At 36.2% G+C, this 25,827-nt stretch overlaps 1 protein-coding gene across 6 annotated transcripts in view; it reads right to left on the bottom strand.

Annotated features, from left to right (window-relative positions):
* Positions 1-488: 488 nt before the first annotated feature.
* The window catches only part of pros (homeobox protein prospero), a 333,848-nt gene continuing 308,509 nt past the window's right edge, over positions 489-25,827 (bottom strand). For 4 of the 6 annotated variants that reach the window (XM_069828355.1, XM_069828357.1, XM_069828359.1 and 1 more), the window contains exons 5-6: positions 17,283-17,442; positions 489-6,070 (exon numbers count right to left, since the gene is read on the bottom strand). In XM_069828355.1, coding sequence (XP_069684456.1) covers positions 5,891-6,070; positions 17,283-17,442 — 340 coding nt within the window. In that variant the 3' untranslated portion in view covers positions 489-5,890. The remainder of the gene's footprint in view (positions 6,071-17,282; positions 17,443-25,827) is intronic. The other 2 variants (XM_069828358.1, XM_069828360.1) reach the window with 1 other exon arrangement.

Raw genomic sequence — 25,827 nt, 5'->3', positions numbered from 1 at the left:
TTTTAACGTGTACGGCTAATTTGGAGTGTGACTTAGAACACTAGTTAGAACTTACTTCTTTGTAGCGATGAACCCCAAAGTCGCTGACACCCCTCTCCACATGTAGATTTTACGTCTTAAATAACATACAAGTACTTATTTTTTGGACTTGTTTTCCTTCCTGTGATTGAGTTAGAACTTTTGCTTTCTCTTGGAGTAGAATCTCGGAGTTACTGACAGTTACCCACTCTACATTCACTAGCAGACTCATTTGACTAAAAATTCGACTTGTGAGGTCGCCCATGTTACGTGCATTGATTCGCCGGCTCGCCGACACAGATAAGTCCAATTAGTGGTCCTGCATCCATGCACCAACGTGGTTGAATCCTGCCAGCCAGGGCGTCAGATTGATGTGCCATTTACATCAGTGTGACGGGCTTGCACATTGTACCCAGCCAGATCAGCAAGGAATCATATTAATATTTACGAATATGGAAAAATGCTTGGAAATAAATGCATAGTTTTTATTACTGTATTCATCAAAAAAACACATCCGTTTCAACAACTCTCCACGTTATGTTTTGCAGACGAACACAAACTTTTTTTCAAAAACGTTTAGTACATGGAATTCATGTTTTCTTTTAAAACTAGTACACTGAACAGTTTAAACTTCTATAACAACATGTATGGACAACGACACGCCGTTCAGGAAAAAAAGCAGTTTGATTTTTGTGCGTCAACCTTTTAACACACGATTGACTGACGGTGACATGCAGTACAGACTGAACTGAAAACACTGACTGTATAGAGAATCTATACATAGGAAAATTTGTACGTATTTCGTATTTACGTTGTGCTGGTATACGGGTTACTTATTCCGCATCTTAAGTTTTCTAATTTTCTTTTAATTTATTGACATTTCTCTCAGAGTCATTTTACTTGGAACAGTGTTTGAGGAATACTTTCACGAAGACTTAACTCATAGCTATATATATACAGGTGTGCTGGGTTGGAACACAAAACTTGGAGTATATTTTTTTTAACAATTCGAAGCTAAGCAACATATTCTTATTAATAGTAGAAATATAGATTTATTTAGCTGAAAAAGTTAGCCAGAAATAACCCGTAACCGTTCATAGCTCAATTTGAATTGTCCATATTGAAATTCGTGATGGGGAAGAGTGTGCAGGGTGTGAAAACTGGCTCCGAATGTTCGTGAAATTCCACAACCGTGAATACCCGACAAAGGTACACTTTTTCAAAGGTAAAAATATTCACAAACACGATCACAAAACTTCCAACTCCAGCACACTTGTCTGATTCAGACGTTGAGCGGTTTTTAGAAAACTTTTCTTACTTTGTACTTAATGTCAATCGTCTCGGACGAACTTTTTTTGCATACTACTATAGAGCTTGCATTTCACTTACACAAGTCAGCACCAGTCGTTTGGATATATATGTATGTACAAGGACACATACCATTATACAAGTTTGCCGTAAGTTTAATAATTCCTCTATGTCTTTTACTTTCAAGAAAATTATCAATTTGCATGTTCCTCTATGAGGACAAATACTACTGAAAAACTATACGACTCGTCAAAATATCCAACTTCACCTTTTCCGGGTCAGATCGTTGCATTTCCGTTTGGTTCCGAACTTGTTTGTGAGAGAGGCTACTGTAACGTAACAGAGAATGATCAACTATCAACAGAGGCTTGGAACAGCGGGAAGACCGCACAAAGCCTGGCCATGACAACTCAACGATAACAATTAACTATCGAATGCATGGAACAGTGAACTTGGGGTCTGATGTCAAATAAAAACCATTGAGTTAGTTCTTATCATTATAATCATGTATTCCTACAAACTAGAGTAAATGCTATACCATGGATATATGGTTTCTTACATGCATGACACATGAAACCTCTGTAAATACAATGTTAAAATAAGAACCAATAAATTAAATATGCGAATACTTCTGTAATAATACCAGTAAACGGAATTATCTTGTATTTCTCAGCATAACAATCTTAATAACTTGAATTTGCGTTTGGGTCCTTCAAACTGATGAGATAAATAGAAGAACGGAGTGGAGATGATGAAAAATGTTTTGGTGGGGCGAGAATGGTCTATTTAGGGCCCTTTTGTTTTTTTTTTCTAAAAAAATTAACATTTTTGAAGGCACTTTAGATCGGACGAGGCGGCCCTGTGAGTGAGTTTGATTGAGTGGATGCCTAGAGCTGGAATATTTTGCATATCTGTTGAATATCAGAGTTTTGTTTAGTTGCCTTCAGTCTATTGCGAGTGCTGTACTGTATGTGGTTCCATGTCCAAATAGCTATTTTAAAATTGAGAACACTTCTCAGGATCTCCACTCGCGATCTCCAGAAAGAGAACTTGACAGGACACGATGACGTCACATGCGCAGTCTGCTACAACTCAAGTTAACAGGGCACACAATAAAAGTACAATAGCTCCAGTTCTGTTGCATAAACAATGTATGACGCATCGCTTAACATCTGAAATGAACTGATTTTGAAAACAAATACATGACAGGCCAACAACCGGTGACCAACTAAATTGTAACATGAAGGACGTACCCCAGAACGCTCAAAGGTTACCAACAGTTTACATATACTACATCTCACACTCAAAAGAATGACTATGTTGTGTAATGGACTAGAAGATTCTGAAACAGCCTGTTATGTATAACGAACGAACGTACAAACGGTAATGGTGGGAAGCAACCCTTGGGGCAGTTGCCAGTGATAATATAGTAGTGAGTTGCTAGAGTAATAAAAACATAACGACGACCAAAAATGTTTTCCAGACACGTGAGAATTGTTTTTCTTCTACAGCAAATCATCACACTAGGTATATTAAGAAAATAGAATGTAAGGCAGATTTTGGTAAAAATTACACACAATTTCATTTTGCTCAATTTTTTATCATAAAGATAAGGCGCGAAGGTGCTTCAACTAAGCTTGTACTTTTCGTGACGAGGTTTGAACAGGGATCCTAAACATTGCCAAGACCTTATATTTTATTGTGAAATGAAACTGTATCGTAACGCAAGCAGGAATAACACGCCAAATCGTTACCTTTTGATCTAAGTATTGCTACGTTAATGGAGGGGGAGATTTCCAAAATAACAGCACCCTTATGAAAACAGATGAGGGAAGTATCCGAATGGCCCGTGTGCAGAAACGAAAGAAACCGTCTGCGTAGTAAGAGAACAGAAAAGTCTCGTGATGAGTACAGAGAACGGAACCGCTGTCACTGCTGGGAACAGAATAACACTTGTGAAGTCTATGTGAAAACCAACAGAAAAACATTCCTCACCGCACCACCACCTTAGTAAGGGTTTGCTCCCTGTCAAAGCTACAACAACCATGGGGGAACGGTAAAATCTACAGGGCAACAATCACATAGCAGGATTCAACAATGTCAGTTCTATGGAAAGAATAAACAAAACTCAAATCCAGTAGATGCACTGGCAACGTTTGTTTGTTTGTTTGTTGTTTTCAAAAGCGTTCAATACAGCAATGTATGGTGGGGCCTGGGCGAGCCTGGGAAGGGAAGGGGCCCGCCTGGCCTTCGTGTCTACCCGGGGGGGCGCCCGCCCGGCCGGCGGGGCGGCGCGGCGCGGGCTCTTTGGGGGGTTCGGGGAAGTGGTGGGCGTAGTTTGGTTTGTGAGACGCTGCTGCGGCTGTTCGGCATATATTGTATGATCATATTATTATAACGATGATGATGTGATGGAGCTTCAAAGAAACAAAGGAGTAGCGATACCGCGATCCACGACTCGGCTGTATGTGTGTGTATGTGTGTGAGACAAGATTTGATTTCCTTCTGCTTGCTGCTGACAAAGAGATTTTTTTAAGTGATGACTAGATACCAAAACTGTTGAGTCACCTTTCCATACGGTAAACATTAGGCGAACTCAACAATCCGGAACTTAAAGGACACTTTGGTTTTTGCTTCACCTCCTCCTTTGTCACCATCTTAGGTTACATCCATCTCCACATCTAGTATTTATTTATATAACTTATTTATATACTTTCCCTATCTCTCTAGTATATTAGTCGATACGTCGGCAGCCAGCGGCTGGTGTGGGCTGTGGATCTGCCTGCCACGTGGATGGGGTTGAGACGAGATACGAACCAAGGACAACCAACGTAAGCTACACTGTAGAAGTGATCTTCGACTGCGGGATCGGGGTGTACAACTGATGAGTTATATCTGTAAACTGTATTCGTGTTGCTTCATTGCTATGGATGGTGATGTATTTGAGTGACAGAGGGATATTTGGCCAGCTAGCTAGAGCGTCCACTACCATGTCCAGCCGTCTGCCTCGCAAGACCAAATATTCTATTTTTATTTACTTTTATTTTATTTTGTTGAGAAAAAGTCTCTGAAGTCCTGTCTTCACTTGCGAATGTGTCTCGTTCCCCACTGATCATCACATTGGTATTGAGTTGGTGGTGGCCCCTAAGCTTTGTTCGGCCCAGCTGGCAGTAGTGCGCGCACTCACTCACACACTCCTCCTCCTCTTCCTCTTCATCCTCTTCTCCTTTCCGATGCACACAGTTACACAGTACTTTACATTTGTGAAAAAAAAATCGTTTTTTCTCATTTCATTAGCTTATTTTTTTACTTTTTACTCAAAAGCAATTATCAAAATTTTCTTTAGTGTAAAATTCAATCAAGTATATATATCACAAAATCAGTTACATTGTCGTTCAACATCAGAAGGCATGTATTTTTTTACGTTTTCACCACTGGTTATAAATACTGAGATTAACCTAAGAGAGACAATGGGACATTTTTGACTAGGAAACTCACCACGATCGATAGGTTCTGGTCAGAATCTGCCCAGTGCGTCTTTCTAGCAACAACACCAGCAAAAGTCCATCCCCTAGCATTAGCTTGCTGGCTGTCTTACTGATTGACTGACTGACCGACTGACTGTCTGGCTGGCGTGATGGCGTGAGATCAATGTGACTCGTAACTACAACTAAAGGATTGTGCTAAGTTGTGCACTTTGTGTTCTTTGATAAGAAATAATAGTAGTAGTAATAATAATAATAATATAATAATAATAATAACAATACCATCTTTACATTTGTTAGCTCGGTGTGAACTATTTAACGGATTACTTCGACACTTTCAGTCAACGACTAGCACACGACTTCAACAACTCCACTCTCTTTGGTCAATATATCTGTACCACAATACTCGGATAGCAGATGTGCATTTTATAAGACGAGCCTTGACTCTCTTGGTTTTAAATAAAAAATTACATAAACGTTATTATTTACACAAGAACTGCCCACAAGTTGATTGGAAGGTTTGAGAAGGCACTTCTTCTCAATGCACACCCGAGCCAGGGGCGAGGCAACAGGCCAGCTGGGTCCCCTGCGCCCCTGCCGTCCCGGAAAGCCGGGGTGAGGGGTTGAGGATCGGCACACAATATGTACAGAGAAGTACCTCTCCGGCGCACCCCAAGCTAACCAGTCCAGTCCCGGGGTCAGTCACCGCTCGCACCTTCTGGTGTTGTCTTGGACTTGGTCACAATATTCAACAATGAGAACTATGATACAATAAAAGACAATATAGTTTCTGGTAGTTACGATTGTGGGCAGTCTACCATTGAATTGCCTCAACGAAACAGTTTACAGATGTATGAGCCCTTCGCGGCAAGCGAGGGCCGTCTTCCCGTCGTAGAGACGTGGCGGCGAGGAGCCAAGAAGTACAGGATTACGGAAGAAACACAGCAGCGCAACAGAATAGAAAGATAAGCAAGAGTAGCCGAACGGAAGATGAGACGCAAGCAATCTTCTTAGGACGCGTTGATCCAGGGGCACACCCGTCCGGATCCCTTGTGGGATGTAGCACGCTACTCCTGCAGTTATTCCAGTTGCTCCAGGAAGTTGGGCGATTTGAAATATTCCGGTACGGGATCGTCCAATCGCGAGATGATCTTGTAGATCGATTTCTTCCACGACTGTTCCGAGTCTTTACCGCCCTGAATAGCTTTGAAGAACTCCCGGAGGGTTTGTTCCACCACGAACCGGAAATTGGAGGGAACCTGTAACAAAGAAGACACTTTCATAAATATTTCTTCCAAATCTAAGCGACATCTGGACATGCAACATTTGTTATAAAAAGATTGGCTGTATGGAAGTGCTACATGGATTAAAAATTTTTGCTTATACAGAGTGATTCGCCGTCCTTTACGGAGCTTATATCCGAAGACATTCTGAGCAAAAAATGTCATATAAACATGGGTCCTATTCTCAATATTTACAGAGTTACGTTTCGTTATTGGAACGCATTGCTGTGAACGCGTGATCTTGGTCAGCGTGCAGTCAGCAGCCAGCGCGAACGCTACGGAAATCAAAGATAGCCGTATGCAGTTACGTAGCGCGACGAGTGCCGTTCACAAGCGTGCGGCCAATTGTACTCAAGCGGACGGCGACATTTTTTTTAATGTGTTGTAACTCTCCAAGACTGTAAATTAGGATGCAAATTTGAACTCCAAATAATTAAGTCGGTGGAAGTGGTGTGATTTGTAATAATTGTTGTGATAAGTGCGTAAGAATAATGTAATTTTCTAGTTAAAAATAGAAAAAGATGTCTGTACGAAGCAACTGAGAAGTTCACAGCACATTTTTAGCTTCATAATACTTGCCAATTAAAGAAATGATACTTCTGAATGGTTCATTCTTTATTTGTATTATTCTTTTACCTTCAAACTAAAGAAAAAACGTATTTTACAAACAACTTTAAATCAGAGTAACTCTCAAAATATTGAGAATAGTAACTATGTTTATATGACATTTTTTGCTCAAAATGTCTTGAGAAATAAGCTCCGTAAAGGACGGCAAATCCTTGTGAATCACTCTGTATAATACACATGCTGATATTAGCGGGTAAAAGCACATTCAGGCATCGCTCCTTGCCTATTTCAATGTTTTCTCTATAATGTAATATTCAAGACTAGTGCTCTAAAATGAAAACCCTCTATTAAACATTTCGAGCAAATTGAAATGCAACCAAAACTCTTCACACAAATCGTATATTAAGATTAAGCTCTCTGAAATTTCGGAGTAACACAGGGGGCTCTATCAACAGAATGGTATTTCATGCCTGACTAGCAACAGTAACTGGACTTGCTCTTGTTTAGACTAACTGAATGTAACCATGAAGAAATAGGTGACCCTTGCAGGATTTCCAACCCCTGGGATGGAATCTCGGAGGCACGATAGTTTCTAAACTTTAGACACATTAATTCTCAAAACAAACCCTCAAATTCCTTCAAAATGCAATCACCGTGACAATCTGAAATCTCACTTCACGTATATTATTCGCTCGTGGGCTACAATAGTGGCATAAGTCAACGAAATAGATCATAACTATGTCAAGGAGAGTAAAGCGGTAAAAATGTTATATCTAATATTATTTTTAACTAAACCCATATGGAGCCGCTTCCATTAATTAATAATATGAGTTCTACAGTTTAATAGTAACGGAAACTAATTTATCTCGAAATTTAATTTTTGAGTTGTGCCACTATTGCAGCCCATGAGCGACTTTATTACGTTGGCTACATACAAGATATTAGGGATATACGTGCAATTTTTTATATTCGTTTAAGAAAAATCCATGTAAAACAACACTGTAGGCCTATTTACGTTTTCTCTTGATCTAATACTTTTTCCATAAACGAGTCATAGGCTATTTTATGAATGATCGTACAATGAAACGCCTATCAGTTTAGACTATACGCACGTCTTTCGATCACATGTATTCTTTCTCAGTCAGTAACGAAATAGTAACCTTGCAGGACGATCACTAACCAACATTTTATGTAATTGAAAGTTTTACCGATACTGAACTAGCTGATATTCTTTTAATGTACGGAACAAGAGAATCTGAAAGTGGCAAGGGAGCACTATTGGTTACGATTTCCAAATCGTGGGTTTCCAGACTACTGTTCATTGCTGTGTACCAAAGGCTCAGGGACACAGAATCCCTTCGCCTTCAGATCGATAATCTTGGATCACAACGTAACGCTGTCTCCTTTCGTAATATGACATAGCTTTTCAAAAAAAATGTTAACAATTGAGAGATTATTTTATTTCGTACGTTCCTTTTATTTCAATAACAACCATTTTAAATGTCAATTTATTTTAATCCTTTAGTGATAGTTTAGAAATCGTTCATGAAGCCTTTTTTATTTTGATAATTTTTTTACTTGGTTATTTAACAACGCTGCATCAACTACGAGGTTATTTAGCGTCGATCAAATTGGTGATAGAGAAATGATATTTGGCGAGATGAGGCCGAGGATTCGCCATAGATTACCTGACATTTGCCTTAAGGTTGGAGAAAACCTCGGAAAAAACCCAACCACGTAATCAGCTCAAGCAGGAATCGAACCCGCGCACGAGCGCAACTCTGGATCGGCAGGCAAACGCCTTAGCCGACTGAGCTACACCGGTGGCTTTGATAATTTAGATAACATGACTTTCAATGCTTTGCTTTATTGCAGTCTACCATCCTTATGAGAATAAAATGTAGGCTGTGTTCGAAATTCGAACGTATTAGAGTACAAAATAATTAATGAATTTAATGCCATGTGTTAATGCAAAAGGTAGGCCTATAAAAAACGTGTTTGTATTTGGATACACGTTAAATTATTTAGTTACCTGTCACAGTCCAAAGACTTTCATGGCAAGCCTGGAGTTAGACAACCCCCACAAGCTCGGAACTCCACGTAACTAAGCAGGTGTTTGTAGGGAAAATAAATCTCCTGAAAGTAGGCCTATTAAAAAATATGATTTTTTTTTTCATGTCGAACTTCGAAGCGTGAGAAATTCTTTACATAGTGTATTTGCACGTATAGCCCCAACATCCTTCATATCGTTATTTCTATGGTGAACATGTTACTTAGTGATTGACTACTTTCCTTTCAGTACAGTTTAATGTGTGTTAGAAGAGTGTAATGGATTCTATTTAACACTTGCCAATATTTATTCATAATTTTTAATGCTATAATGTTCAAATATAGTACTCTTGGTGTTAGGAGGCTACAACCGATGCAGTACATGGCGCGCGCTCTAACAGGGTCAGAAAACAGAGTAAGACAAAGACACTGGGCTCCAAGGGTTAAATATATATAAATATCCAGCATACTCATATTAATACACTTGAAAGGGTCGGTGATAGGACTTAGAAAAGCATTTAAAGTACTGAAGACCTTTATAAGGCGCAAGCCACATCCGGATATAAACTTAAGACCAGGACAATACTTCAAGTTACAGAAGTAAAGTCTGTTAGTCACTCAGTGGGATATGTAATCAGTAGGAATCGTCTGTTACCGACCGAGCCACGGTGAAACCTACTGCACTAGTTCGCATGCATCTCCTCCGATAGCGACACTATTATCAATAGCAAGCACTCTGCCGTGACGTCACCGTGTACATTCATGTGCGTGATGAGATTGTGTAGGGTATTCCTGCCACAATGTGATCTAACTCTAAATGACAGAGTTCAAACGCACACCTCTGTTGCGTTGGATCGCTGTGGGAAGTTAGAGCCGGTTACAGACTTCATGCAACGTACTCTAACAGAATATTCATTGAAATTTTATACACACTGTTCTTATCGTTACAATAAAAGCACATTTATTGTAGAAAATATATGTATTAACACCACAGTGTGATCAATTCTCACCTACAAGTTACTTAAAGCTAAATTTCTTTACATATCAGAGCAAGAATTAGCATTGTGTCTGTTTTAAGGTACAGGGAACAATTTTCATAATGTGTTTTTTTCTGTGTTGTTTCACAACTCTTGAAAGAGAACTACTGAAGTTGGCTTGTAGTTCATTTCCAAAGCGAACACAGGATAACTGCCATTGGCTCTTCAGTAAGAGTTCTCGCCTTATTTTCACAGATAATTTTTTTAATTAAACAATGGAAGCAGAGATGTTTAAATGTGTAATTCGTTAAATTTATAGCTCGCTTTATTGAGTGTGTTTATCATCCACTTAAGAATTGGGCTTCACATTCTGTGGGGATTTTGAATTGATATTAAACACTAAAAAATAACGAGGTCCTCTCTTACATGTAATTTACGTCGCGTAGAAAAACTAATATTTTACATTATTTTCTATGCGACGTAATAAATTATTTTCATGGAAGTCAATTAATAATTTACATACTCTGCTATGTGCTTGAAGATACTGTGTTGCTGTGTTTTAATTAATTAATTAATTAACGAGTCACAAACTATACGTAGACCTATATTATTTTGCGCAGCTTTTATTTTCAAGTTTTGTAGGAGTAAAACCAAGTCCGTCATACTTCCCGTGCAAAGGTCTTCCCTGCGCACGTCTTCAACTTTTATTTTCAATACAGAATCTTACTAACTTGAAGATCACTGATTATAAACTTTTACTGAACTCCTCGGAACTATATTGTGAACTGGAATTGATTATGTCATTCTTTTAAAATTTCGAGACTATCAGTTTACAATATGATTATAAATAGCCTAGAAGTGTGTAGTACGCACAAAGACACTATTCCTTACCTTTTATGACTAGTAAACTTAGGTCTGTATCGACTCTGTGACTAGCTACACGTGTGGTGTCGACGTATCATTTCAAAGGATAGAAGAAATGAAGACAATATGAAGAGTTTGAATGAATTATCGCAATCAATGCATACTAGCAGCCTACGAACTCGAGTATCATTTGAACACTTCGTTTGTTTAATGCATTACAGCAAGTTTTGAATTTATTAGGCTACATTTTTATGGTATTTTGAATCGTAAAGATTGTTTAACAGAGGTGAATCTATGTATGTAAAGTACGACTTAATGGGCTAGCAATTTTAATTTTACACTTGACAGGCTACACAACCGTTTCATTTAACATCTTGGTCATCGCCTTCTTTTTTCGCCATTCATTAAATAGTCAATATTGTCCTTATAATATCGATCTCGTGATTTTCCTGGTATAGCTCTTTGGCTTGCTTGTTCTGCTTCTATCAATATTTCGTTAGGAATTTCAATGCAATCCATTTCTACAAATTAATCTCAGACAAAACCATTTGTAGTAAACACTTTTGTTTTATTTTCCTACCATAGTAACCGATTATGACTGATTAAGACATTTCTCAACTGTTATTTTATCTACAAGTTCTCAACAACATGCAAAATAGGCTACAATATTATTAATGTATTTTCTCTTCAGATATACGATTCAAAATACCATAAAACGTTGTACTATACACGACCGTTATAAGAACTTAACGTGCTCACATGGATAACTAAAATCGCTCGTTTATTTAAATTCCATGCTTGCATGTTAAGTTCTACATAATGGTCTTGTAACGTAAATAACTATTACATTTATGACATAAGTTACGAATTTTTACGCACATTTTATGCATCTTGTATAAATTAGTTTTTTACGCGTAACTTCCCATCCCTGGGGACAAAACAGAAGCTATCACGTTCTTAAGAAAGGATGACAAATCTCAGTGCTCTAGCGGTAATCGAACTTGGCTCCACTGGATTTGTAGCTACGGACTGAATTTAATTGAGGTATTATTATCATTATTATTATTATTATTATTATTATTATTATTATTATTATTATTATTATTATTATTATTATTATTATTATTATTATTATTATTATTACTAGTAGGCTACAGTAAAGCGTTATATAAACTGTGGAAGTTCGTGACTGCTCAGTTCACAATGTAAAGCTTAGATGCAAACCAGTCTGTCATGCAAAGTTTTTTTCAGTTGTTTGAGGAATTTTTTTAATTTAACAAAAATTATCACTGTATCTTAATTGGCGTCTACCTAAGTATTTTCTTGATATTGAAAATTGCAGAGACACTTATATTAGTCTATGTAGTTTTTTTTTTTTTTTTTGAACTCTGGTAACATGGTCGATTCAGATAAGTCGATTTACTTTTAGTTACGGTATATTAGTATTTAGCTATATTAGTAGCCTATCGCTATATAATTTAAAATTAGTGTTGTGGGATTTAAACGATTAATCGATAAATTTCTGTTGTAAGATTAATCGATCAAAAATATTTATTCGAATAATCGAGTCGATTAAAATTAATCGGTTGTAGTTGATATTAATTATTATTTTGTTAATACAAACTCATACTAAAAATTCTACTACTTAAAAGCACAAGAGTACTGTTATTTTCTAACTGTAAACCAGGTAAAGTAGGGAAAATCTTTGCACAGACACTTCAGAAAGAGATGGAAATATGAGGACATTGACCTAGTCTACCTCTATTGAAAGTTGAAACACAATGGGAAACCCTTATTAAGTTTTATGGTTTTCCAAGAAATCTTCCACCTTGTTGTCAGCTCATCTTCCTAGCATATGAAATACATACTTTTCTGGGATTCGTCCCTCTCATCCCTTATAAAATAGACAAGTCTACACCGTGTGCAAGTGAGAGCGTAACTACCTTCTCTTTCTAAAATCTGGTAATTCGATTACAATAGGAGCCAGTCTTCTGTTTCGACCGCTGTAGTTTTGCAGTTGCAGTTTCTGTACTGAGTTTGTATATGAAGGTTGTGTGTTTAGTTTGATAAAGAAAAAAAAATCAGTTTTCTGTGGTTTGTGAAAAGTGTAAATTCCATTATGTCATTTGAGAATTTGAGAGGTAAACTTGGTGAAACGTTTAGACTTAAATTGAACGATCGTGGAGAAGTGTTTGACAGAAAACAAAGTTTTTTCGTGTTTAGTGATGCAGGAAACATTGTTACTAAACGTAGAGCGGCACTTAATTCGGAGCATGTGAATGCACTCACATGTTTAAAATCATGGATGAAGCAGTATTAACTAGGTGAATCTTCATACTTTTTGTTATTTATGTTTGTCTAAAAAATTCGGGGAGAAATTGACACAATAAATTATAAGCTGATAATAAATATGTTAGTAAGTAATTAAAATAGATGTTTTGTAGTATAACGATATAATATATACAGATATACAACATTAATTTAATACTTATGCTTATCACCGAACACAAGTTAAATTTAACAATAATTGTGTATTACAGTATATTAAAACATTTTTTCAACTCGATCAAAACTCGATTAATGTATCGATTAATCGATTAAATTCAAATAGTTAATCGATTAAATATTTTGATCGATCAACAGCACTATTTAAAACGACTTTTTGTTTCCATATTTTATTCTCATTGCAATGTAATAGGATTCTTGATCGTTTCAAAATATAATATCGTAGGAATCTTACGCTCGCAAGTATTTTCTTTTCCATTGCATGTGGTTAGAATTTACGTTGCACACAGATATAATTAATGAATGGGATTTTATTGTGTTTATAATAAATTTAAAAGTAATTAAAACTTGCATTGGCACAGTGTTAACTTAGTTGCATTTGAAGAGTGACACTTAGAGTGTGTTAATGGGGATATCGAGTTTCTTGCCTTCTTGTCTCAAACCTAAGCAAGCATTTCTGCTGACGATAAAATTTTAAATATTTAAAGACATATAAAAGAATTTAGGCATTTCGTCACTGTCAGTACCTGACAATAGAAAGGGGCGTTAATTCGCGACTAAACAGCTGGAAAACGACAGCGGGAGGGGCCCTGGAATTGCGTATCGATCTAAACAACTGACATGCAAGACTTAGGAGCGCTAAGAACTGCGTACAGTAATTACTCCGAGAGTGCGGAGAGTACAATCAATCGCGCACTGTCAATGGACAACTGCGAAACCGTCTGAACGAATGTGAAATGGCATGTGCGGATTATTAATTGTATGCGCACCGGCGGACGGAGACAACGGATCATATATTATCTGTAGACTCACATTTCTTGTATTTTATATAAGTGAATAGCTTACATTGTTAATCTGTAAAAATCCTTTTTTTTTAGTCATTGTTAGAATGATTATTATTTCATTACCTGTAAAAAAATTCTGCTTCATAAATTAAATTTAGAATGGTTTAATAATAATAATAATAATAATAATAATAATAATAATAATAATAATAATAATAATAATAATAATGAGATAAAAAAGACCTTCATAACATTGCATGTCATCAAAACTGTTGAAGACCACCTCAAGCTGCAAATAATTTCTGTTGATTTCGACATCATACGTCTAGTTCAGTCCATTTTATCTTTAGTCTTCCTGCCGGTTTAGGTCTATTTCGTAAGCGAGTTTATGGCACACGTAAAATATTTTCTTTTAAAATTATAAGCCTAGTGAATATAATGAACCCTTAAACATAATTTCTTCCCACAAGAAAACACGAAAAAAAAAACAACAGAGTATCAAAAATGTAAAGATACGCATTATTAGCTTAAATATAGAGAAACTAACAAATTTATATAATAATAAAACAATTGCTAGGTAACATTTTGAGATTTTCCAATCATTTTAAGAGAGTTTAAAAATGTGTTTTATTGCATCAGAATATATTAGGCCCTACCCTGCTTTTTACTACAAGTTAAAGGCGGAAATATTCATTCTCAGATATGATGAGAAGTTTGCAAATTTTTTTTATTATTAATTTCAAGGTTTCCTTCAGCATTGGACGCTACATAGAGTCGATAATGTTGCTGATGATGATGACGATGTTAAGTTGGTATTGTAGATGATGATGTTGATGTTTGTGATTATATTGAATATCGTTGTTAATGTTCATATTAATGATATTATTTAGATCTAGTTCGTGGTAGTTAATGATAATGATGATGAAGATGATTGTGATAATGACACTTCACATGGAGTCTAATGACAACAATGATAGTGATATCACTTATTCCGGTTTGTCATTATTATTATTATTATTATGATCATCATCATCATCATCATTATACAGAGATATGAAATAAATCTGACAAAGTTGAAATATTCAGAAAGCATTATCTTTTTCATAGCAGCTTCGTCCACTGTAAATGTAATATATTCTGTCTGTATCGAACGCTGATCCTTGGAGTGAGATCCTTTTTGAACGTGTAACTCAGCAATTGACATATTAGCAAATATAGGCCTAATTTCAATATGAAAATTCCTGTAGGATTCTGAGGCAATCGTATTTTTTACCTATTATTTGTACGCAGAAAACCGCTTGTGTCATGAAAACAGAACACAAATTTGCTCGAATGTGAATAGATGTGCTTTCTTAACTACTGGAACCTAAATTGAATTGCAGACTCTTGTAACTGTAATACAATAGAACTAGGAAGGATGCGGTGAAGTAAGATGAATGGGACAGGTAGAGAAAAAGAAGTAGAAAAGAGAAGACGGGTAAGTAATGGCAAGGTTATGGGGAAGTCGGTAAATAGAGTAATAAATTATTCTCTAGAATGAAGGCAGGCATGCTGCCAAAATATCACACAGAATCCCTTCCAACACCATAGACAGACTGTAATATTATTCTAAGATGAGAGGAAAGGAGTAGAGTCGCTGAAGAATTTACGAATGACTGTAGGGAATGGAATGACAGTACGTACACTGAACTTGGAGTACATGTCCTCCATTATAAATCTCAATTGTTAGAAAGATTTCACAACGAAGATGCCAACTAACTTTCCAAAAGTGGGCACTAAGTCGATAAAAAAAACCAATTCAAGGACTTTTATGGAAGGATTGTATAACATAAAATTAAATTTATTCTCAAGAAGTAGGTAACTTTGCCAAATCAGTCTATCTAAGCATTTTACATTAATGGATTCTTCTTCTGTTATCGAATGATAGTAACCTTTTTCGGTTACAAATAAAAGGTTCTGGATTCGATTTGCGGGCTATAATTTCGTGATTAAAAATTGTTTTCTCGTAATTGTTTAATATTGTGAATACGTTTGCTCAATAGTAATATATAACTAGATAAATAAATAAATATAGATAACTAAATGAATAGGTAAAAATATATAAAAATAGTTAAATAGATAAATAAATAACTAATTAATTAATTAATCACATAGGAATTACACATACACATTATATATGAATATATTTGTCATATCCCCATCAGTGTTTCTCCTGAATCCATATTTTAACTTGTTACCACACAATGGATCTCCTGCGACTCCAAATTCCAGTCGAAGACAATAGTCTAAGAGCATATCACATGTCTTACAATTCTGATTATGAAATAATTTAGGAATACAGTATTTTCTCTCTCAACCTGTTTCCAGCTCTTCCTAGAACACTATATTTGTAGACGAACACCCTATTTCAACATCCCAGAACTTGAATCTAGGTTTCTGACTCGGAAAGCGGATACTTTAACCGTTCGAATTAAATTTAAAATTACAAATTAAAAATGATAAAAATTTCAGTTCCTAAGGACTTTGTTGTTTCATAAAATAAATACAATAGCAACAGATAAATATGATTCTAATAAAATTATGTTCACATATCTTTGCTTTGTTATTAATCAACAGTCTTACCAGCCTTCTTTATAAACTACTGACAATTCTTCTAGTTACACATATTTCAGGCCTACATTATATGGAAATTATAATGTTTTATGAAGGTATATTTGAGTAACTATAAGGAAAGTAAATTTATGGCAAATGACTGTAGCTAAGCATTTACGTCATAAGCCTATGTATATATAAATAATAAAATTTATATTTATCGAACTCTCCAATTATAAAATTGAATTATTTAAATATAAAATCCACAGCAATGAATATTGTGTTTTATTCATGGCTTTTACATGTCGTTAATAATTTATATTAAAACGCTAAACCATTTTTAAAATCCCAACGCATATTCTATCACTCAGTGATGTTTAAAATTACATGTTTCATGGACCATCGTGCACAGTCAGTGAGCCGTTTTGAATAATGTGCACATTGATCGGTGAATGTGCACTTCTCCGTTTTACACGTATTTGCCACAAAATGCCCTCTGGACTTCAGTGGTAGTTAATATTATAGCCGATTTACTTGGCAATAGAGAGAAAAGTTCGATGCACAAATAGAGAAAGGGACTGAATAATAGCGTTTAGATAAAGTTCCTATCATTTCGGAACAATATTATCAATGGAAAAACAAAGTATCGTGCTGTTGAAAATCCATTTAACTGACTACCACTGTCACTTTATAACTAGGATACCACCCTTTTCTTTCTCTTTTATTTAGATAGCCTACATCTGTAATACGTGATTTTTCTCAGTTCACGGTGTTCTTCAGGAACGCGGAAGTAGCAAGAAAGCGAAGCAACAGAGAAATAGAAGTAGTGTAGGTAGGAAGAGCGCGCACCTGTGGACCCCATACCTCTATGTGGTTGTTCCTGTTATAATGAAGGTTGAGGACCCGGTATATCTCTGAGTCGCCGCTCACGTGAAGATCTTCTGCGTTCTTGACGCCTTCACTGACTGCCTGCCTCGCGTACTTCTCCATCTGGATGTAGTAGAACTCCCTGTAACACAAACATACATTCCGTCAGTTCCCTTTGTCAGAGTTACACACAATTATAAATTCAAGATTATAAGTTTGCCTTTATTCTTTGTTTAACATTAAGTAAGCATTGATAAAGAACTGTATTCACTAAAGCCTTGGTTTTTCTGAACCGACGCATGCGACTTGCGAGGTGCGAGGCCTGCCTCGCACAAATTTGGACTACACGAGAGATAGTGAGTGGTTTCTAAAACTGCGAGATGCGAAGTCTGCGCACCTTGCAGCTATCGAAACAACTCACTATCTCTCGTGTAGTCCGGATTTGTGCGAGGCGGGCGTCGCACCTCTCATGTCGCATGCTTTGGTTAAGAAAAACCAAGGCTTAAGAGGACTAATTTTGATTTGCTTAAAAGTAAGCTTATTTTCTTATTTCTAATTAAGGTTTTGCTATATACATTGTTTTTTTTAATTTAATTAGTGCTTATAATTAACTCGATTCATCTCTGTGTCTAACTTACTGTTTAGACCTAATTTAGTTGAGAATAATATTTCTTTCTTTGAGTATTCTATATGTTTTGTTTTCTGCTTAATTTTAAGCTTAATATGAAAACTTTAAAGTCGTAGCTAATTTTCAGTTTTATTAATTTAACGTATTATTATTAAGTTTTCTTGGTAGGCCTATATATTTTCCTTTATCGCATTAATTTTAAGTCTTGTATAATAAATTTGTTTAGAATTCATTACTGATATCTCCGTTGAGGTGAACTCTACAGTTGCCAAATTTATATCGGAAGTCATCATTAATCGTATGGACATGGATATCAATAACGTATGTTGTAAGTTCTTCTTCAATATAAGTTGCGAAAGTTACAGTTTAAGAAAGTGTAGGCTATAGGCCTATTTAAACTTGTAAAATATTGCCAATTAAATTACACTGAACTCTTTAAATAAGTAATTTCAAAATTATAATTCATGTTCCAAAAAGCCATGAATGATTCGGAACGACTAAATATCACAGAAATTATTTTTATAGTCTATATTATATAGTTGAATTTTAAATTTTCCCACGTCGAGTAGCACATGTATGTTTAGAAGGGAGATAAACTAGTCCATTTTCTGTTTCCACAGAACGAAATATATACATGGAGGAAGAGAATGACGATTCATGCATGTAAATGTTGACAGGTAGCAAGGTTTATATATTCTATGGGGCATACACTGTAAATCCGGGGCATGGAGAACCCCCGCATGTCATAAGATATTGCAGTAAAAACACAGTAGAACAATGCTGTATGGTGTATACTCATGCACGACCTTTCATGAGGAATTGCTTTGAAAGCTGGGGATGAAGAGTTGAGGCCAAATTGGAATTTTAAGGCCTAATTCCAACGTAGGAAAATAAAAGTTAGCAATGGAGGAAAATGGCACTTAGAAGACGCATTGGATACCGGGGTAGTTTGAATGTTGAAACCGGGGCGAAGTTAAAAAAGAGGAAGGGGTGGAGGAGGCGTCTCAGGGTTGCATCCCCGTCCACAAATGTCGTGCTGAATGGCGTAACTTCAACAAACCCGGTAATTTGTAAGATTGGTTCCGCGCCGCTGGGCGCATTCGAGCAGCCCGCGCACCTCACTGCTCTTTTGCACTCTCTACCCCTCCTCACCCTATAGTGCTACTACCTTATTCTCAACACTCCCGTTTCTTTTCTCTTAAGCCTACTAACTCCTGTCTATTCCAAGATTCGTTTAGCCCTCCTATTGAATCTTCTTCGCCATGTCCCAACACACGCAGAAATAGTAACTTGTGAATTAAATCCCCTCTTTCTCTCTCTCACTTCTTCTTTTGACTTTTCCTTTGAGTAATTTAGAAAGTCATAATTAGCTATTTCCCTATTAATTAGTTGCAAGCAATTAGCGCCTTGAAATTAATGGCACGGAGCTGTAATGCCATCAATAGAAAACAAAGCAACGCAAAATTTTTGAGCGTGCGGTAAGCAAAGTAGAACATAGAAGGGATGAAAGTAATATTACAAGAGACAAGATATGTTTCATCGTGTCTTCTGTAACTTAATTCGTCACGTGGCCAGAATAATCAAAGGGGAATGTATCAAAGAGAAGGTGATATTCGTGTTCAGTGAAATCTCGTGTTAAAATGTCCACGTTGAAATAAATTTTATAACAGCGTACAGTTATCAGTAGGCTACTACTGAAGTTGCAAGAAAAGAACGTCTTGAATATATTTTTCGATTGAAGCCTTTATTACTAAAATATATATATATATATATATATTTTTTTTTTTGGCTGTAAATCATGGCTTTTACTAAAACGTATACGTAAGTTCAAACAAAGTTATCTGTAGCACAGGAAAAGCAAATAACGTTGATTAACATAGGCTATATTAATTAAATTTAATATAATTTTTGTTATATGGGATTGAACCAGGTTAACCAAGTTCAGCACGAATTAGTATTGTTAATTATGTAGCTACAAGTCTCAATCATGCACCAGAATTAAAATATTGTATAATATTTCAATATCTTCACGATTAGTTGAAAATATTCGTCGTCGCATCATTGTGCAGTAAAGTCATTCGAATGGCTAATGAGCCTGCGACCTCGATGTTGGATTAAGATTTAATTTGGATATAGAATTTCAATTGCTTAGATCTGTTTAATGTTTCAGATTTCACCCGGCGGCAGTGAGGTTGGTTTCTCTATTTGTTTATATTATCTTGAAATAATAGGCCTATAACACCTGAGAAGATAAAAATAGTAGGAAAGCGCTGAAGAATATGATGAAATGACATCATTGTCATGTTTCCATGGTTACCAAGTATCATTGCGGTTATATTTATGTTTCCATTGTGAACAGTGTTAGGATTTTTGGCGTAAAACTACGTCTTTCCCAGAGTGTGGGGGAGAAAGGGGTACGTACGAAGTTTCGGATATCCCAAAAAGTGAAAGATTTGAAGCGCTTACTGCACGGAAACCATAAGAGTTAGTTAATGATTATGTTTACAGTTGGATAGAGGACAGATGTCGCTTCTTAACAATATGTAAACCACTTGGACCAGATGCATGAGGGGTGGGAGTGCGGCGAAAATAGCCGTTTTTAACAACCTCTGCTCGGCATAGCGGTATGAGTAAGGGCCGATTGCGTCAGTGTGACTTGAGATACGGAAGAGAGCAGTACCCCGCTCTGTAGCTTCAGGATAACGTTTTCAGTGGATGAAAATATAATTAATCTGCGAGTTAAATTACAAGAGTTACAAGACTCAGTTTGTGAAAGTAGTAGTGAAAACGTCGAACATGTCCGGCACAAAAACCGGTGGAAGGATTCAGAACAGTTCCCATAATATGTCGAAAGCCGAATGTAGTGAAACAGAGCTACTGTCTTATACCTAGATCGCTTCGACACGCAAATGTTTCTTTCATACTTTTCCTAACACCGCCCATTATTCGCGGGCCAAGAATTCATTCCAGTTATACAGTACCTATAGAAACTATAACTTATAACAACGAAACAAAATAAAATACTCATGACTTTCATTTCCTACGTAACTCCAGACGTAGTTTTACTTATAAAAACTTGCAGCATAACACAGCTAGACTCAGGTATTTTTAATTTTATGGTAACGTAGAGGCCTACATTTTTTAAGTTAGCGCTCATGCCACATTCATAACGAAAACATAACCGTTAATTTAAGAATGTAAACGTTACCATCATCCACAATGAGAACATAAACATAACCGTAAAGATAGTTAGTAGGCCTAATCCTGAAAACATATCAATGCCGTCATTTCAGCATATCATGTTGCTCAATGATTGTGTAATAATTAGACTAATGTGCAAATCAAGATTTCAGGTATAACTTCCTGTAAAGTTGCATAATACACGTCACTGTTCGTTAAAAGAAAACCACAATTTAAGTCACACGGAGTTAGTGTGCACTCGAAGTCGGTTGCTTCACGGTTGTCAGCCCACTTTGAGGTCTGTGGATGGGCAGAGGGAAAAATTGGATCGGTGTCGGGTAGAGTTCCCGGGTAGCTCAGTCGGTAGAGCGTTGGTACGTTAAACCAAAGGTCCCGGGTTCGATGTCCGGCCCCGGAACAATTTTTCCCTCGAAATTATTCAATTAGACTATTGTTTCAAAGTAACGTGAAATTTGCAAACATTCGTATTAATGTCTTATGTTCAATATTAAATTTCCGCTTACGTAGTAAAATTCATTGTGAACGCTTTCATTAACTAGCACAGATACAAGGTTTTATGCTTATGTTATGTTTGTGTTTAATGTTCATCGTGAATGGGGCCTATTTCAGCAGCAGGCTTTGTGAGGTACTAGATCCGACATTCTTTCTTGATACGAAATGCTCCAAGGTTCACATTACTAATCTTTCTATTGCGACGCTCGATTTTGAATCGGGGTCTTAAGATTAGCTGTCAACTGTAATTTGTGCGGCGGCACTGAGTAGGAGGTAGTGCTGTACAATACGAGGTGAGGAGGCGCAGAACCAACGAAATGCGGGGCGCCTGCTCCCATTTAGGGCCTAATTGGGACTCTTGACACAAGCACCTAGAACAGCATCAGCGACTCTACTAAAGACACATCCAGGTTGTTCACATCTGCACCGCTAGAGGAGCCACTTGCAGGCGTAACATCATATCACAGCAGATTACTCAAGCACAAGTTAATAATGAGATTCGATAGAAGGGTAAATCCACATACCGCAGAAAAATGATCTAACAGCCACATACAAACTCATTTTTAAATCGCTATTATAAGTTTATTTAGTAATTTTCATAACCGAGACTATATTGTGTCTTGAGAAAGTAAATTGCATTTATTGTAAACTATTAAAAACTATCGATGGTGCGTAAAAAACTATTATCTTTATACAGATGTTAATCTCGAAAAAGTTTTAACATAATCTCTTTCCGTTATTCCTGTTTGGTTACACGATACAAAGAGTCAATTGAAGGTTCACTCCTTCACTTTTTGTTGACGTGCTATCATGGGACGGACTCCCCTCTTCTAACTTCAAATTCAAATAATACGAATCGGTGCTCCAGAGCAATTCTGTTCGTCGGTTTTAATTCCTATCTTTGAATTAAAATTCTGAATTACAGCTAATTCTGTGTATTTCATACTTGGCTGAATGGTGTAGAACCTAATTTGTATAATTGGCATCTAAAAATGGTTACACACCCGATGACATCTAACAAAATACAGTATTAAGTATTGTATCAATGCATTTTTCTAAAACTCTTCGATTTAATTATAATTCTTTATTAACTAAACTGAAAACCTTGTTATGTATGCATTTGTTTATAGCTATGACTCCGAAATCTTAATTGTATGATAATTAAATAGTTCAGAATTGTATTCTTTTCAATAAACCTTAGTAGGCCTAATGTCAAATTCGTTAACCGCCTATTGTGGGTAAAACAATCGTCTGAAAATTATGAACTCTGTTGTTTGCGTTTTTATCATGTAATTAATCCCATATAATTAATAATAACGTACCGATACTTATGTTAAATTTTAATTATTTAGGAATTATTATTAATACATCCGCCTGCCATAACAGATGACAATATAGGTACGGAAAATAATAAAAAAAAATGCATACATGGAATAGAGACAAAAATCAATACGATAGGTAGTAATCATAGTAAAATAAGATCTAATGAAATACGGGGTATCAACCAAATATTGATAAAGCAAGCTGCACTAAGACATTACAATCATGACAAATTAAACTCTAATGTAAAGATTCGAATATGGACAGTAACCAAATAGAAGAAAGGAAAACAGAAGTCATAGAACAGCGCTTATTAAATTCCGTATAGGCCTAGTAGTGTACAGCAAAATCAACTACAGAAGCAATGAAAATGCAATTTCTACAACTTAATTCTCCCAATACTTTCCAATCTTGTTCAACGCTAACCATATGCTTTTGTTAAAGCGAATTTACGGTATGGTTCCATTTCCTTTTCTCTGTAAAAGTGTCCAAGTCATGTAATCCTTGAGGTTTTAATTATTCTAATTATATCGATGTCACCATAAGCCTCAGACAATTCAACATTATAGCCTACTAATGCACCAGTTACCATTTTCACATATAAAGCCAAAAATGTTCTTTAATATTTTTCTTATTTTCTTGTGGTTTTGTTAAAGCCCAGCTTTCACAGCCATAGCTGACAACAGATCTCAGAAGAGTTTTATATATTTTAGTCTCTGAAGGCTAAGGCATCGGGAGCTAAATTTTTTCTTGAGTCAAAAATATTCTGTTTTGCTTAACCTTAATCTGTGGTCAATTTCTTTGCCCAATTTATTCTCATCTATAATTATTGTGTCTAAGTATTTAAAGTCTTCCAATTTTTCGAATTTATATTTATCTACATAAAAAATTCATCGTTTGATTTATTTGTTATTTCCATATATTCTGTTTTGTTTTCGTTAATTTTTAGGCCAATGTTTCGCGCAGATTTTTTCAGTACCAAAAAGATTTCCTTAATTGCTTTTTATTATCTTCCTATAATATCAATGCCATCGGCATAAGGCAGTATTGGGACTTATCTATAAAATATAGTTCCTCTAAATCAATTCCTGCATCCATTTTACCTTTTCCCAAACTAGGGTCTCTATTGAATAGTGTACATGCTAAACAAATGCATTCTAAGACTCTACCGCACCAAAACATTACTATCTCAGCCGGGGAAGGTGGAGTGGGGAGTTAAGGGTGGTCTGCAGTGACTCAATTGAGATATTAGCGCCCAGGTCTGTGCTAATAGGTCATCTTGACTTACGTTCTTATTTGTGAGAAAGGTTGTAGCATGTTGCATTCGCACACTGGAAATTAGATTGAAATTTTAGGACGATGTGATTTCATAACTATGAAATATGAAGGCTGTTTAAATGAAGCAATACTACTTGGCTCTATGAATTTTGGACGTCGCATTCCTAGTCAGAATAAAGTAAAGTATGTGCTGTATCTTGGGATATCTTGAGAATGGAATCTCACACTGTATTATTCCAGACTCCATACACCTCCGTTCTTAGGCAAATCATCGTCATATAGGTTTACACGTGGTTTTTTCCTCCTCCCGCTCCCACCTCGAGTACCCAGGAGATACATGCAGCTCTTTTCAAAGACGAGAGGAGAGTTGTAGATAACGGCACCAGGCAAGAAACATAATTCGAAAGGGGCCTCCCGTTTTTGCTGGGGGTTTTATTGTATGATCGTCACTGTTGTCTGATTCATTGATTCTGGAAGAGGAGCGTTTGCCTTTGTTCGTCTCCTCTCTGGGGACAAGATTGGGGCCGGTCTGCGCCATCTGTTTCAATCCTGCCATCGGTCTATCGTCGGTATAAGCAGTGCCATCTCATTCCACTCCGGTGACTCAGAAAAATCTAACATAAACCGAAATATGTATTATTGTATTCCACCTATCGTGCAGATAAATGTTCCAAAGAAATCCAACGTAAAAACTTAGGAAACTAGCTGTTTGTTCTTCAAAGTTAAGGACTTTTAAAACATAATTTGACATTACATCCACATACATCTCACTATAAGGTGTAGTAATATTACTGAAGTAACAGTCCTTTGGTCTGATTCGAGCGGTAGCGTTTCCAGCTTAAAGTTAGTGGAACCGTTCGATTCCGAGAAGGAGAATTGAAATTTAATTCCTTCATCATGTCTAGATGTGTGTCCTTTATCTTATGATTTTCGCGTCATACTAATGACGACGACGATGATGATGATGATGATGATGATTATTATTATTATTATTATTATTATTATTATTATTATTATTATTATTATTATTATTACTATACGAATCGGTAGGGGCCTAAGGCTATAAACTCCAGTAGACCGAATATTCTCTTACATAAAAAAAAAAAAAGGAACTAATATTAAAGTGTCTATATTTATGACACAAAAATCTCCTATCAAGATAGCCTAAAAATCTGCTAATAGGTACAACTTACGAAAAACTATCAATGAGCTCATATCGAAACCTCCCCTCAAACTGCGCACATAGAATTCTAAGCAGATAAACAAATAGAGTGGACTCTCCTAAGTTCTACTGAACAGAATTGAAAATTCAGTCCAATAAGGGTAGTGGGTGTGGCAGGTGAAATGAATACAAAGTCTTATTGGTTATCCATCAACGAATACAGTACTGTACTTGCATTTTCTGTCCGCCCCGAGACTTGTGTATGCGCTTCTAATACCACTGTGGGTTTCGACAGTTCCGTCTCACAAACGGCACAATTCTCAAATAGAAAAAAAAAGAGTTCATTAATTTAAAAACAGTGATTAAATATGGATGTCCTAACCAATAAAATATTCTGTTTTCCTTTAACAAAAGTATCACTACAAGACACAAAACCAATTCCCATT

The sequence above is a fragment of the Periplaneta americana genome, chromosome 6 (genome assembly GCF_040183065.1).
Source record: "Periplaneta americana isolate PAMFEO1 chromosome 6, P.americana_PAMFEO1_priV1, whole genome shotgun sequence".
Lineage (NCBI taxonomy): Eukaryota > Metazoa > Arthropoda > Insecta > Blattodea > Blattidae > Periplaneta > Periplaneta americana.
This window is presented reverse-complemented; position numbering and strand designations above follow the sequence as displayed.